The sequence below is a fragment of the Macaca fascicularis genome, chromosome 17 (genome assembly GCF_037993035.2).
Source record: "Macaca fascicularis isolate 582-1 chromosome 17, T2T-MFA8v1.1".
Lineage (NCBI taxonomy): Eukaryota > Metazoa > Chordata > Mammalia > Primates > Cercopithecidae > Macaca > Macaca fascicularis.
Genome location: NC_088391.1, coordinates 21045191 through 21059822, shown reverse-complemented (window position 1 = coordinate 21059822; position 14632 = coordinate 21045191). Strand labels below are relative to the sequence as shown.

The window sequence follows — 14632 nt, the reverse complement described above, 5'->3', positions numbered from 1 at the left end:
TTTCGCACCCTGCAATATTTGTCATGACTGCTTTGGTTATACCTAATGGCTGACCACATTACCCAAAAATGAATCTTTGCCATTTATAGCAACACAGTATTTCAAAGGGAAAATGCAGGGATGTAGATTTTATTATTTTCATGTGAAAAGGAGGTTATGATGTTGATAGGGAGGTTTATAAGGACTGTGTTTTAGAGTCATGCATACTAGTAATGTAATTGAAATGTATGTTTTCTAATCTGACTTCTGACTACTATTTGTTGACTGGTACAAGGAACCCATTTGTATGACTGTTTAGGATTATTTACTATTCAGTTTTAATAATTTTTTTTTATTATACTTTAAGTTCTAGGGTACATGTGCACAACCTGCAAGTTTGTTACATATGTATACATGTGTCATGTTGGTGTGCTGCACCCATTTGCTCGTCATTTACATTAAGTATATCTCTTAATGCTATCCCTCCCACTCCCCCCACCCCACGACAGGCCCTGGTGTGTGACATTCCCCACCCTGTGTCCAAGTGTTCTTATTGTTCACTTCCCACCTATGAGTGAGAACATGCGGTGTTTGGTTTTCTGTCCTGCCATAGTTTGCTCAGAGTGATGGTTTCTGGCTTCATCTATGTCCCTTCAAAGGACATGAACTCATCCTTTTTTATGACTGCATAGTATTCCATGGTGTATATGTGCCACATTTTGTTAATCCGGTGTATCATTGATGGACATTGGGTTGGTTCCAAGTCTTTGCTATAGTGAATAGTGCTGCAATAAACATACGTGTGCATGTGTCTTTATAGCAGCATGATTTGTAATCCTTTGGGTATATACCCAGTAATGGGATCACTGGGTCAAATGGTATTTCTAGTTCTAGATCCGTGAGGAATTGCTACACTGTCTTCCACAATGGTTGAACTAGTTTACAGTCCCACCAACAGCGTAGAAGTGTTCCTATTTCTCCGCATCCTCTCCAGCACCTGTTGTTTCCTGACTTTTTAATGATCACCATTCTAACTGCTGTGAGATGGTATCTCATTATGGTTTTGATTTGCATTTCTCTGATGACCAGTGATAATGACCATTTTTTCATGTGTCTGTTGGCTACAAAAACGTCTTCTTTTGAGAAGTGTCTGTTCATATCCTTCACCCACTTTTTGATGGGGTTTGATTTTTTCTTGTAAATTTTTTTAAGTTCTTTGTAGATTCTGGATATTAGCCCTTTGTCAGATGGGTAGATTGTAAAAATTTTCCCCCATTCTGTAGGTTGCCTGTTCACTCCGATGGTAGTTTCTTTTGCATTGCAGAAGCTCTTTAGTTTATTTAGATCCCATTTGTCAATTTTGGCTTTTGTTGCCATTGCTTTTGGTATTTTCGTCATGAAGTCCTTGCTCATGCCTGTGTCCTGAATGGTATTGCCTAGCTTTTATTCTAGGATTTTTATGGTTTTAGGTCTAATGTTTTAAGTTTTTAATCCATCTTGAATTAATTTTTGTATGTGGTGTAAGGAAGGGATCCAGTTTCAGCTCTCTACATGTGGCTAGCCAGTTTTCCCGGCACTGTTTCTTAAATAGGGAATCCTTTCCCCATTTCTTGTTTTTGTGAGGTTTGTCAAAGAGCAGATGGTTGTAGATGTGTGCTATTATTTCTGAGGGCTCTGTTGTGTTCCATTGGTCTATGTCTCTGTTTTGGTACCAGTACCGTGATGTTTTGGTTACTGTAGCCTTGTAGTATAGTTTGAAGTCAGGTAGTATGATGCCTCCCTCCAACTTTGTTCTTTTGGCTTAGGATTGTCTTGGCAACGCAGGGTCTTTTTTGGTTCCATATGAACTTTAAAGTAGTTTTTTCCAATTCTGTGGAGAAAGTCATTGGTAGCTTGATGGGGATGGCATTGAATTGATAAATTACTGTGGGCAGTATGGCTATTTTCACAATATTGATTCTTTCTGTCCATGAGCATGGGATGTTCTTCCATTTGTTTGTGTCCTCTTTTATTTCGTTGAGCAGTGGTTTGTAATTCTCCTTGAAGAGATCCTTCACATCCCTTGTAAGTTGGATTCCTAGGTATTTAATTCTCTTTGAAGCAATTGTGAATGGGAGTTCACTCATGATTTGGCTCTCTGTTTGTCTATTATTGGTGTATAGGAATGCTTGTGATTTTTGCACATTGATTTTGTATCCTGAGACTTTGCTGAAGTTGTTTATCAGCTTAAGGAGATTTTGGGCTGAGACGAGTGGGGTTTTTAAAATATACAATCATGTCATCTGCAAACAGGGACAATTTGACTTCCTCTTTTCCTAATTGAATACCCTTTGTTTCTTTCTCCTGCCTGATTGCCCTGGCCAGAACTTCCAACACTATGTTGAATAAGAGTGGTGAGAGAGGGCATCCCTGTCTTGTGTCAGTTTTCAGAGAGAATGCTTCCAGTTTTTGCCCATTCAGTATGATATTGGCTGCGGCTTTGTCATAAATAGCTCTTATTATGTTGAGATACGTTCCATCAGTACCTAATTTTTTGAGAGTTTTTATCATGAAGGGCTGTTGAATTTTGTCAAAGGTCTTTTCTGCTTCTATTGAGATAATCATGTGGTTTTTGTCTTTGGTTCTGTTTATGTGTTATGTTTATTGATTTGCATATGTTGAACCTGCCTTGCATCCCAGGGATGAAGCCCACTTGAGCATGGTGGATAAGCTTTTTGATGTGCTGTTGGATTCCGTTTGCCAGTATTTTATTGAGGATTTTTGCATTGATGTTCATCAGAGATATTGGTGTGAAATTCTCTTTTTTTGTTGTGTCTCTGCCAGGCTTTGGTATCAGGATGATGCTGGCCTCATAAAATGAGTTAGGGAGGATTCCCTCTTTTTCTGTTGATTGAAATAGTTTCAGAAGGAATGGTACCAGCTCCTCTTTGTACCTGTGGTAGAATTCATCTGTGAATCTATCTGGTCCTGGACTTTTTTTGGTTGGTAGGCTCTTAATTATTGCCTCAACTTCAGAGCCTGTTATTGGTCTATTCAGGGGTTCACCTTCTTCTTGGTTTAGTCTTGGGAGGGTGTATGTGTCCAGGAATTTATCCATTTCTTCTAGATTTTTTAGTTTCTTTGCACAGAGGTGTTTATAGTATTCTCTGGTGGTAGTTTGTATTTCTGTGGGATTGGTGGTGATATCCCCTTTATCATTTTTTATTGCATTGATTTGATTCTTCTCTCTTTTCTTCTTTATTAGTCTTGCTAGCAGTCTATCAATTTTGTTGATCTTTTCAAAAAACCAGCTCCTGGATTCATTGATTTTTTTTGAAGGGTTTTTTGTGTCTCTATCTCCTTCAGTTCTGCTCTGATCTTAGTTATTTCTTGCCTTCTGCTAGCTTTTGAATGTGTTTGCTCTTGCTTCTCTAGTTCTTTTAATTGTGATGTTAGGGAGTCAATTTTAGATCTTTCCTGCTTTCTCTTGTGGGAATTTAGTGCTGTAAATTTCCCTCTACACACTGCTTTGAATGTGTCCCAGAGATTCTGGTATGTTGTGTCTTTGTTCTCATTGGTTTCAAAGAACATCTTTTTTTCTGCCTTCATTTCGTTATGTACCCAGTAGTCATTCAGGAGCAGGTTGTTCAGTTTCCATGTAGTTGAGCGGTTTTGAGTGAGTTTCTTAATCCTGAGTTCTAGTTTGATTGCACTGTGGTCTGAGAGACAGTTTGTTATAATTTCTGTTCTTTCACATTTGCTGAGGAGGGCTTTAATTCCAACTATGTGGTCAATTTTGGAATAAGTGTGATGTGGTGCTGAGAAGAATGTATATTCTGTTAATTTGGGGTGGAGAGTTCTGTAGAGTTCTGGTGGAGAGTTCTGTAGTTCTATTAGGTCCGCTGAGTGCAGAGCTGAGTTCAATTCCTGGATATCCTTGTTAACTTTCTGTCTTGTTGATCTGTCTAATGTTGACAGTGGGGTGTTAAAGTCTCCCATTATTATTGTGTGGGAATCTAAGTCTCTTTGTAGTTCTCTAAGGACTTGCTTTATGAATCTGGGTTCTTCTGTATTGGGTTCATATATATTTAGGATAGTTAGCTGTTCTTGTTGAATTGATCCCTTTACCATTATGTAATGGCCTTCTTTGTCTTTTCTGATCTTTGTTAGTTTAAAGTCTCTTTTATCAGAGACTAGGATTGCAACCCCTGCTTTTTTTTGTTTTCCATTTGCTTGGTAGATCTTCCTCCATCCCTTTATTTTGAGCCTATGTGTGTCTCTGCACGTGAGATGGGTCTCCTGAATACAGCACATGGATGGGTCTTAACTCTTTATCCATTTTGCCAGTCAGTGTCTTTTAATTGGATCATTTAGCCCATTTACATTTAAGGTTAATATTGTTATGTGTGAATTTGATCCTGTCATGATGATGTTAGCTGGTTATTTTGCTCATTAGTTGATGCAGTTTCTTCCTAGCATCAACGGTCTTTACGATTTGGCATGTTTTTGCAATGGCTGGTACCTGTTGTTCCTTTCCATGTTTAGTGCTTCCTTCAGGAGTTCTTGTAAGGCAGGCCTGGTGGTGACAAAATCTCTCAGCATTTGCTTGTTTGTAAAGGATTTTATTTCTCCTTCACTTATGAAGCTTAATTTGGCTGGATATGAAATTCTGGGTTGAAAATTCTTTTCTTTAAGAATGTTGAATATTGGCCCCCATTCTCTTCTGGCTTGTAGAGTTTCTGCCAAGAGATCCGCTGTTAGTCTGATGGGCTTCCCTTTATGGGTAACCTGACCTTTCTCTCTGGCTGCCCTTAACATTTTTTCCTTCATTTCAACTTTGTTGAATCTGACAATTGTGTGTCTTGGAGTTGCTCTTCTCAAGGAGTATCTTTGTGGCATTCTCTGTATTTTCTGAATTTGAATGTTGGCCTGCCTTGCTAGGTTGGGGAAGTTCTCCTGGATAACATCCTAAAGAGTGTTTTCTGACTTGGTTCTGTTCTCCCCGTCACTTTCAGGTACACCAATCAGATGTATGTTTGGTCTTTTCACATAGTCCCATATTTCTTGGAGGTTTTGTTCATTTCTTTTTCCTTTTTTTCTCTACACTTCTCTTCTCACTTCATTTCATTAATTTGATCTTCAATCACTAATACCCTTTCTTCCAGTTGATCAAATCAGCTACTGAAGCTTATGCATGCATCACGTAGTTCTTGTGCCATGGTTTTCAGCTCCATCAGGTCATTTAAGGTCTTCTCTACACTGTTTATTCTAGTTAGCCATTTGTGTAATCTTTTTTCAAGGTTTTTAAATTCTTTGTGATGGGTTCGAACATCCTCCTTTATCTTGGAGAAGTTTGTTATTACCAGTCTTCTGAAGCCTTCTTCTCTCAACTTGTCAAAGTCATTCTACGTCCTGCTTTGTTCTGTTGCTGGCAAGGAGCTGCATTCCTTTGGAGGAGAAGAGGCACTCTGATTTTTCGAATTTTCAGCTTTTCTGCTCTGGTTTCTCCCCATCTTTGTGGTTTTATCTACCTTTGGTCTTTGATGATGGTGACATACAGATGGGGTTTTGGTGTGGATGTCCTTTCTGTTAGTTAGTTTTCCTTCTAACAGTCAGGACCCTCAGCTGCAGATCTGTTAGAGTTTTCTGGAGGTCCACTCCAGATCCTGTATTCCTGGGTATCACCAGTGGAGGCTGGAGAACCACAAATATTGCAGAACGGCAAATGTTGCTGCCTGATCCTTCCTCTGGAAGCTTCATGTCAGAGGGGCACCCAGCCGTATGAGGTGTCAGTTGGCCCCTTCTGGGAGTTGCCTCCTAGTTAGGCTACTCAGGGGTCAGGGACCCACTTGAGAAGGCAGTCTGTCCATTCTCAGATCTCAAACCCTGTGCTGGGAGAACCACTACTCTCTTCAAAGCTGTCAGACAGGGACGTTTAAGTCTGCAGAAGTTCCCACTGCCTTTTGTTCAGCTATGCCCTGCCCTCAGAGGTGGTGTCTACAGAAGCAGGCGGGCCCCCTTGAGCTGTGGTGGGCTCCACTCAGTTCAAGCTTCCTGGCCTCTTTATTTACCTACTCAAGGCTCAGCAATGGTGGGCGCCCCTCCCCCAGCCTCGCTGCTGCCTAGTGGTTTGATCTCAGACTGCTGTGCTAGAAGTGAGCAAGGCTCCGTGGGCATGGGACCCTCCGAGCCAGGTGCGGGATAGAATCTCCTGGTGTGCCATTTGCTAAGACCATTGGAAAAGCGCAGTATTAGGGTGGGAGTGACCCAATTTTCCAGGTGCCATCTGTCACGGCTTCCCTTGGCTAGGAAAGGGAATTCCCCGGCCTCTTGTGCTTCCGGGGTGAGGCAATGCCTCGCCCTGCTTCGGCTTACGGTCCGTGGGCTGCACCCACTGACCTGCACCCACTGTCCGACAAGCCCCAGTGAGATGAAGCTGGTACCTCAGTTGGAAATGCAGAACTCACCCATCTTCTGCATTGCCCATGCTGGGAGCTGTAGACTGGAGCTGTTCCAGTTTGGCCATCTTGGACCCTCCCTCATAATTTTTTTCTGATTACAAAAGTAATGTATATGTATTGAGAGAATTTGGAAAATAAGAAATTTCTGGTGATCATTAGCAGTGATTTCTTATTTTGTTATAAGACCAAAGAATATCTTTGTAAAATAGTATTTAGAGATTAGCTTGTCTAAGCCCTCTCTACTCAAATAAGCAAATCTAAGCTCAGATGGTGGTAAAAATTCCCACATGAGAGGGATAGCATAGTGTATTTTTAGGCATTTAAGCAAAGAATTAGAAGGTTCAACATTAGATGGGATTTTTTTTAAAGCAATTAAAATTTATTTCTCAGTTTACTATAATGTTAGTTTATTTTATTTTTTATTGTAATTGGTACTTGTTAATGACATTAATGTGGTGACTTTTCTAATAAATAAATTAGTACCCTATGCAGAGAACATCTCTATTATACAAACTGAACTAACTTGATGAAAATTATTAAAGAATTGGAGGGAACTAAAAGAAGGCCCACAGTTAACAAGTTTCAGAGAACATGCAAAAAAGCTGAACATTGGCAGTGGCAAATACTCACCTTGAGTCCATTTTTTTAAATTGCTGAAGAAAAGGTCTGGATTTGCTTCCTCACTGTTCTCCCTTCTGAACCTTAGATAACATGCAGGGAGCTCCCAGACATGTGTTGTAGGTGATTTTACAACCTTAAACTGACTGATCTTTGACTCCATCACATTTAGAGACCCGAATAGGGGGATGATCCTGGCCTCAAGGAACAAGCCTATCTACCGGCCAAGGACCTGGCACATTGCTAGAGTATACTGGTGAGAGAGAGTGGTTTAGGAACCCAAAGGAGGAAATCATTCTAGTGCTGAGAGTTAAAGGAGAGAAAACAATGGGACAGATAGGCAAAGCTGTGGGGAAGTTGGGACATTTCATCAGAAGGCTAGGTGGGGGTAGTGGAAGATGACAGACAGATAGGCAAGGATGAGCTATTGTAGTCAAAAGAGACCACATAAGCAAAGATATGGATGTGGAAGGGTATTTTTTAGGAGACAGTGGCCGAAAGGAACTTGTTTGAGTGTCACAGAGGGTTGATGAGCATGCTTGCAAGTTTATCTGCTGTTGCAGGGATCCCTCAAGGCCTATCACAAACCCTTCAGCCTTCAAGTCCCAATATTTAGTCCAAACCCCATTCCTAGACTAATTTTCTCTTGGCCTGTTTTTCATTCCTTTTTAGCTTTTTTCTCCTACTCCATTTCTTTCTTTCTCTCCTCCTTTGATGGAACATGGATAGAGTTTCGTACATTCTTTATTTTTTTCTTGTCCAGGAAGAAAAGCCCCAAAGTCCCTTTGCTGTAAAGAATTTTATTGCTAATCTCTCTGAGGAAACCGGGTAACTAACATAATAAACCTGAGGAAGTTATAAGAGTCCCAGAATCCGTCAGAGTTCTTAAAGTCAAGGTCCTTGAGCTTTTCTCTCAGAAACTGGAAGCATGCTTACTTCCTCTCCTTGGTTTGACTCCTGTCTGTGGGGCTTCACGTAATTCCTACTTCTCTTAATCTGGTAGTGAAAGGGCCGCCTGACTCCTGCTTCTGCGAAAAGCCTTCTGGCCAGTACGTTGTCATGAAAAGCACAGTCTGGCAGAACAGAATGATAAATGTTAGCATCATTCTCATGAGATTATTTTTACTTTTTAGGATCTCTCATTCCACAAGTTTCTTCTCCCATTTCGAATTTTCACTTACTAAATATTATTCTCAATAAGAGTTAATGATATAAAAATGTATCTATTTCATGTTGATTTTTACTGAAGGATACAAATTACATATATATTAAGGGAATTTTTACTAGTAAGTAAACATAAGTATGTATAGGAACAAAATGAAAATGTTAGCAGATTTTTTAAGCAGTTGGACATTGGCTGATTACTGTTTTCTGAGTTTCCCAGTGAGAAAAATGAGCATGTGTAACTTTATAATGGAAAAATAAGATACTATTTATGTATTTATTCAATTAAAATAATCCAGAGAAATTTCTATTCTAGGCAAAAACTGTGATTAGAAGGAACAAGTCATTATAACTGTTTCATTTTGCTCAGGATATTTACAGAAATTCTTTCCTAGATGATGCTTTCAGCATTTCCTCAAAGGAATTATCAGAGCTTCTTAAATGAAGTAGTAAGCAACTTGATGAGATCTCTGTTTTAGAAAAATAACTAAACAAATTGGGGATTGTCTTGTTGTAAATCTGGAGGTGGGAAACCAAACCAAATTAGGCCCTTTCCGGTAGTCTGGGGAGGGGATGAGCTACCCTTCAGCTGAGACAGTGAATTGGAGAGGAAGGAGCAGATATGGGAAGCAGACACTTCAAAGTAAACATATCCAAAATTAAACTGCCTTTTATAGCTAGACTTCCCTTCCCCACCCAGCTAATTCAGTTCTTCTCCCCTATTTCTTCTGTGACCTGCCACTCTATTGCCCAAGACAGAAACTTTGACTTCGTCATCTTCTCATCCTTAACTCCAGGCCCTCACTAAGTCCTGTTGGTTCCTTTTCCTAAATATCTCTTAAATCTATTCATTTCTGTCTATCCCGTAGTTTAGACCACCATCATCTCCTGCTTGAATTTTAAAGGAATTTCAGACTGCTTTCTTGCTTTCTCTTCTGCTCTCTACCAGATTCCACCGTACCATTCCGTCAGAGCAATTTTCTAAAACTGAAAATCTGATCCTATTATTCCTTTACTTCAGTGGCTTCTTGGTGCTTTGAGGAAACAGTTCTAACTCTTTTAAGTGGCTTCCAGGGCTTTGCCAGACTTAAATCCCACCTACCTTTCTAGCCTTCTAGCCTGGTTTCTTACCACTCCCTTTCTCACTTTTCTCTAGCTTCTGAATTCTTGCAGACCTGTCCAGCTCTCCAGCTGACTGTTACCCACGAGTCTTGACACATACTGTTCTACCTGTAACACTCCCCTTTTTCATCTTTCCCTGTACCTCTTTAATTCCTTGATATCTCAATCTAAACATAACTGTGCAGTCGGCCTTCCTGAGCCCTTAGGTTAAAGCTTCAAGCATCTTGGATTGTCGTATGAGGACACTATCTATTATATATGTTGTCTGTGTTCCCTACTAGACTGTAAGCTGTGAATATGGTGAGAGGCTGTAGCTGTTTTCTTTACTATTATAGCCAGCTCAGCTAGTACAGTGCTGTAATATTAGGTGCTCAAATAATTGATGAGTTAGGCAAGGAAGTGAGAGAGGGAGAAAAGAAGGGAGGGAGGGAGAAAATGTTGGAAGGGAAAGAGGAATGAAGGAAACAGAAGGAATGGAGGGAAAGAATAAAACTAAAAGTTTTGCAGGTAGGGACTGCAGAGATCCTAATGACATTTTGCATGAGGTCAGAGGGGAAAAAATGAAGCCATCAAAAATATTCTAGCATTCTTTTTTTTTTTTTTTTTTTTTTTTTTGAGATGGAATCTCGCTCTGTTGCCCAGGCTGGAGTGCAGTGGCCGGATCTCAGCTCACTGCAAGCTCCGCCTCCCGGGTTTACGCCATTCTCCTGCCTCAGCCTCCCGACTAGCTGGGACTACAGGCGCCCGCCACCTCGCCCGGCTAGTTTTTGTATTTTTTAGCGGAGACGGGGTTTCACCGTGTTAGCCAGGATGGTCTCGATCTTCTGACCTCGTGATCTGCCCGTCTCGGCCTCCCAAAGTGCTGGGATTACAGGCTTGAGCCACCGTGCCCGGCCTCTAGCATTCTTTTATTGAGCAGCTGAGTATGTGGCAATACTGTTATATGGGGGTTGAAAAGAGACAAAAGTAGGTTTGGGTGGAAGGATAATAAGCATCTGTTTCAGAAGTTCAGTTGATGGTTAAGAATAGGGGATATCGAATGAAGCTTAGAAAAGAAGTGTGAGCTGTATGTGATGACTGAGGTCATGGGAGTGGGTGGTATTTCCCAGAGAGAGAGCGTATGGAGCAAGACAGCTGAGGTTGGGGTTCTGGAGACTCCAACATTTAAAGAGACACAGCAAAAGAGCTCCTTAGTGGCAGCTGGGACTCGAACTACATTTATGGGACTCGTGACTCCTAAATCATGCCTTGCTCAGAAGGAATTTGAATAAGCATGGCTATTTAATAACTTTAGAGGTGGAGAGGGAGGAGGAACTCCCTGATAGCACATTTTCATGACATTTCTTCCAGGAAATCCTTTGTATTTCTAACATTGTAATGCATTTAGGATGTCTGCTTTTTCTAGGATTGCTGAATTTAACAGAACGAATATATTAACCCAGACATTTTACTCATCTGAAATTTATCTATTTAAAAATTTATATTTATGGTCACATGCCATTTAAAGTTTACATACCAGTTATAATTTACATACAAATATGCAAATGTGATTTTCCTCCTTTGTGCTTCTATGCTAGGCTTGAAACTATTTTGAGTGAAATCCAATTAGATACTGAAAATATTCCTAGAAGACGAAATTATCCATTGTTCTAACTTTAGTGAATTTGTCAATTTGACATTCAGCTCTGATAACTTTGAATCTTTTATAGGTGAAATAATTCACCTTTAAAATTTATCCCACTTTATTTATTTATTTATTTATTTATTTATTTATTTATTTATTTATTTTTACAGGTGGAGTCTTGCTCCATCACCAGGCTGTAATGTAGTGGTGTGATCATGGCTCACTGCAGCCTCAAATTCCTAGGTTCAAGAGATCTTTCCACCTCAGCCTCCCAAGAGGCTGGGGCCTCGCTGTGTTGCCCAGGCTGATCTGGGACTTCTGGGCTCAAGTGATCCTCCCACTTAAGCCACCCAAATCTCTGGGATTGCTGATGTGAGTCATGGCCCTGGCCCGTTCTTCTTTTATAAGTCCATAATTTCAGCATCCTTATTAATATGATCACCACTTAAAATATTTTACCAGAATCTTCACTCTTTTTCCAGTACTTTCCAAACTCCCTATATTTGTTTATTCACTTGACAAATATTTATTGAACGCACTCTCAGGCACTGTGCTGAGCTCTGGGGATATAGTGATAAGTAAAACAGACATGGTTTCTACCCCCTGTGGCACTCAATCATACCATTTCAATTGATTTGAATTTCTATCCTTGATGCTTGTAGAATGCTTTTCTTCACAAGATGTTTGAGTATGTAGTAAAAATGCCTGCTTCCCTATTGGGCTTCTGCTATTGGTGCTGTATACCATACATTGCCCCAGTCTGCCTAATTATTTCTTTAGGATGGACCTAGAAGTGAAGGAGATAACTTAAGGCCCAGATTACCAAAATCAATTTCAAACTGAAAAAAAGATATTCCATAATGCAGGGACTATAATTATGAGCATCAGAATCATATAGACCTGGATGTGAATCCTGGTTTCACTAGAATTACCTGTGTGTGACTGTGTGCACAGTGCTTACCTCTGAGCCTTGGTTTCTTGATTTGTGAGGTTGAAATAATTTTAATCCCTACCTCATGGGACTGTTGTGATGATGAAATGAAATAACCCATGAAAATACTTACCCTACAGCCTGGCACAGTATAGGTTAAATGTCCCTTATCTTAGATACTTGGGACCAGAAGCATTTCACATTTTAGAATATTTGCATATACATACCAGTTGAGCATCCCTAATCTAAAAATCCAAAATCTGAAGTGCTCCAATGAGCATTTCTATTGAGCATGACCTTTGAGCATCTTGTTGGTGCTCAAAAAGTTTCAGAATTTGGAGCATTTTGGGTTTCAGATTTTTGGATTAGTGATGCTCAACCCATATAAGAATCAGTAAGAGTTATTTTTGCTAGCATGTACGATATGAAGTCAACTTTTAAACTATAACTTTTTCCACACAACCTACTTGTTAAAAGATTTACACACCATTAATTGTATTTCACCTCTAAGTGAAAACTTTCAAATAGGAAAATAGCATGGGGGTGGATTCCATTTTTAACAGTCTGTCTTCTACAAAAGGATAGCAACTCTCAGCACCAGTAAGTGGTAAGGAAATGAGGGCATTTCTAGGAAGAGTACATATAGTTGAGTTTTATTAATACACTAGGTTTCCAAGGTTTTAAAGGACTTTAAAATAGGATAAAAGGAAAATAAATGAGTGTTTGATTCTAATAGAAAAAGTACAGTATTATATTTACCTTTCTGTAGCTAAAAATCATAATTCTGAAGAACTGATTAGAGAAACCATTGTTTTATACTTACTTGATCACCTTTGATGGCACCCTTCAAATCTGAAATAGTTAATACTATGGGCATCTGCTGTGATGCCTAGACTTCAGTGTAAATTTACAGAACAGAAAAATCAATATGTAGGAGGCTAATTTATGGATTTCCTTTCAAATAAGAATGGCTTAGGACTAGTATGTTTAGAAATAAATTTTTTAAACCCTCATGTCATAGGAGATATTCCGTATATGTTTGCCAGTTTGGTTTTCATGAATGATAAACTAAAACAGTAAAAAGGTGAGAAAGCAGGTTTTGGTAAAAGACTTTTCTGGTTTGGCATAAGCTTATCTCCAGAAAATAGCCTCTTTTTGTTTAATGTTTTCTGTGTAATTACAGGGTGTAGGAAAAAACAAGATTGTTGACAGATTCCTTCACCTGCTCAACAGACCCCGAGAATATATTCAGCTACACAGGTAAGACTATTAGACCCACAGCCTCTTAAAAATCTCATTTAATCATTTGTTTCCCTCCTGGTCCAATTTGAAAATACTTTCTTAAAGGCCCATTTTATAAACCAGTTTTATTTCTGTTCTTCTTGCTCTTTTCTCTCCTTTAAAGGTAATAAAACCATGCAAAATTTATTTTTAAAGTGACTAATGCTTTATAAACATGAATTAATAGATATTCTGTGGACAGAGAGTGATGAACATTACAGTCTAGGAACAGATCTCATCAACATAAAGGCTCTTAAGTTAGAAGAAAAACATGTAGGATCTAAGCCTATTCTCTCACAAGCAGCTAAAATAGCTCACAAGGAGAAATAATAAACTATGTAAATCTCAGGTATGAGATAAGGAACCCAGAAATCTGGAAGGAGTACATTATTAGTTGTCTCCTTGCCTTCCTTAAAGTTACTTTTTGGATAATTTTATATGGTTAGAATGCTGGTTCAGCTTTTAATCAAACAGTTTTTCCCAATATGGGTCATTTTTAGCTTTATGAATGAACCTGTTCTAATTTTTAAAAAATAAAATATAAATGACAGATCCACCAAAAACAAAACAGAAAGATAAGTCAAGAAATATATCAAGTAATGAACAACTTAAAGCTAACTTAGATTGTTAGTGTTTTAATCCCAGGAAGTAAAAAATATATAGTATAATACAGCATTGAATTGAGTTATAAGAGTTAGTTTCTGGTTTGGGTCTTTTCACTAAGTGATTATCAGTTCTTGAGAGAGAATTGTAGGAGAATAAAGGGCAGAGTTAGTGGGTCAAAGGAGAAAGAGGAAAGGACCCAGGAAAAGCTGAGATATGGTGAAAAACTGCCTTTTGGGATTTATACCTCTGACCATGACGGTAGTGGTAGCAGATTGGCCCTACCACAATAAAAACGGTAAAACTGAACAAAATTCACAAACACTAGGAAAAGAAGAACTACTAGGGATCTTTGACCTGAACAACTAACAGAGCTCCTACATGACCAGGAGCCTTCATTAAATACCCCTGGTATTCAGAAAGGTATTTATCTTTTAAAGTCTATGTTTAGAAGTAGGACTAATCTATCCTTAAAGTAAGAGTTACTCCATACCTATCCTTACAAATTTTAAAACTAAGCCTGATAAAGAAGGATGTTTGCTATTTAATATTATTTTGAAAGTTTTGTCTCATACAAAATGGCTTTAAAAATAAAAATAATGGGTATTTGGGGAGGTAGGGAGGAATACCTTGAAAAAATCAAGGTGATTCAACAGTAAATTGACTTCATACCTGAACAAAACTTAACACTCAACCAAGAAGACCACAAAATCCAAACACTCAGCAACATAGCATTCATTGAGTCAAGGATTCAATAGGAAATTACTAGACATACACAAAAGCAGAAAAATTGGTCAATAGAAATAGACTAAAAATGACAGGATGATGGAATTAGCAGACAAGGACTATAAAACAGTTGCCATAAATAGA

General features: G+C 38.9%; 1 protein-coding gene across 3 annotated transcripts in view; it reads left to right on the top strand.

Annotated features, from left to right (window-relative positions):
- Positions 1 to 14632, top strand: part of VWA8 (von Willebrand factor A domain containing 8) — a 381025-nt gene that overhangs the window by 181425 nt on the left and 184968 nt on the right. For all 3 annotated transcript variants that reach the window (XR_012426882.1, XM_005585735.5, XM_074021913.1), the window contains exon 21: positions 13062 to 13138. Coding sequence is in view for 2 of the 3 variants with exons in the window: in XM_005585735.5 (XP_005585792.3) it covers positions 13062 to 13138 (77 nt within the window). In the remaining variant the exon portion in view is untranslated. The remainder of the gene's footprint in view (positions 1 to 13061; positions 13139 to 14632) is intronic.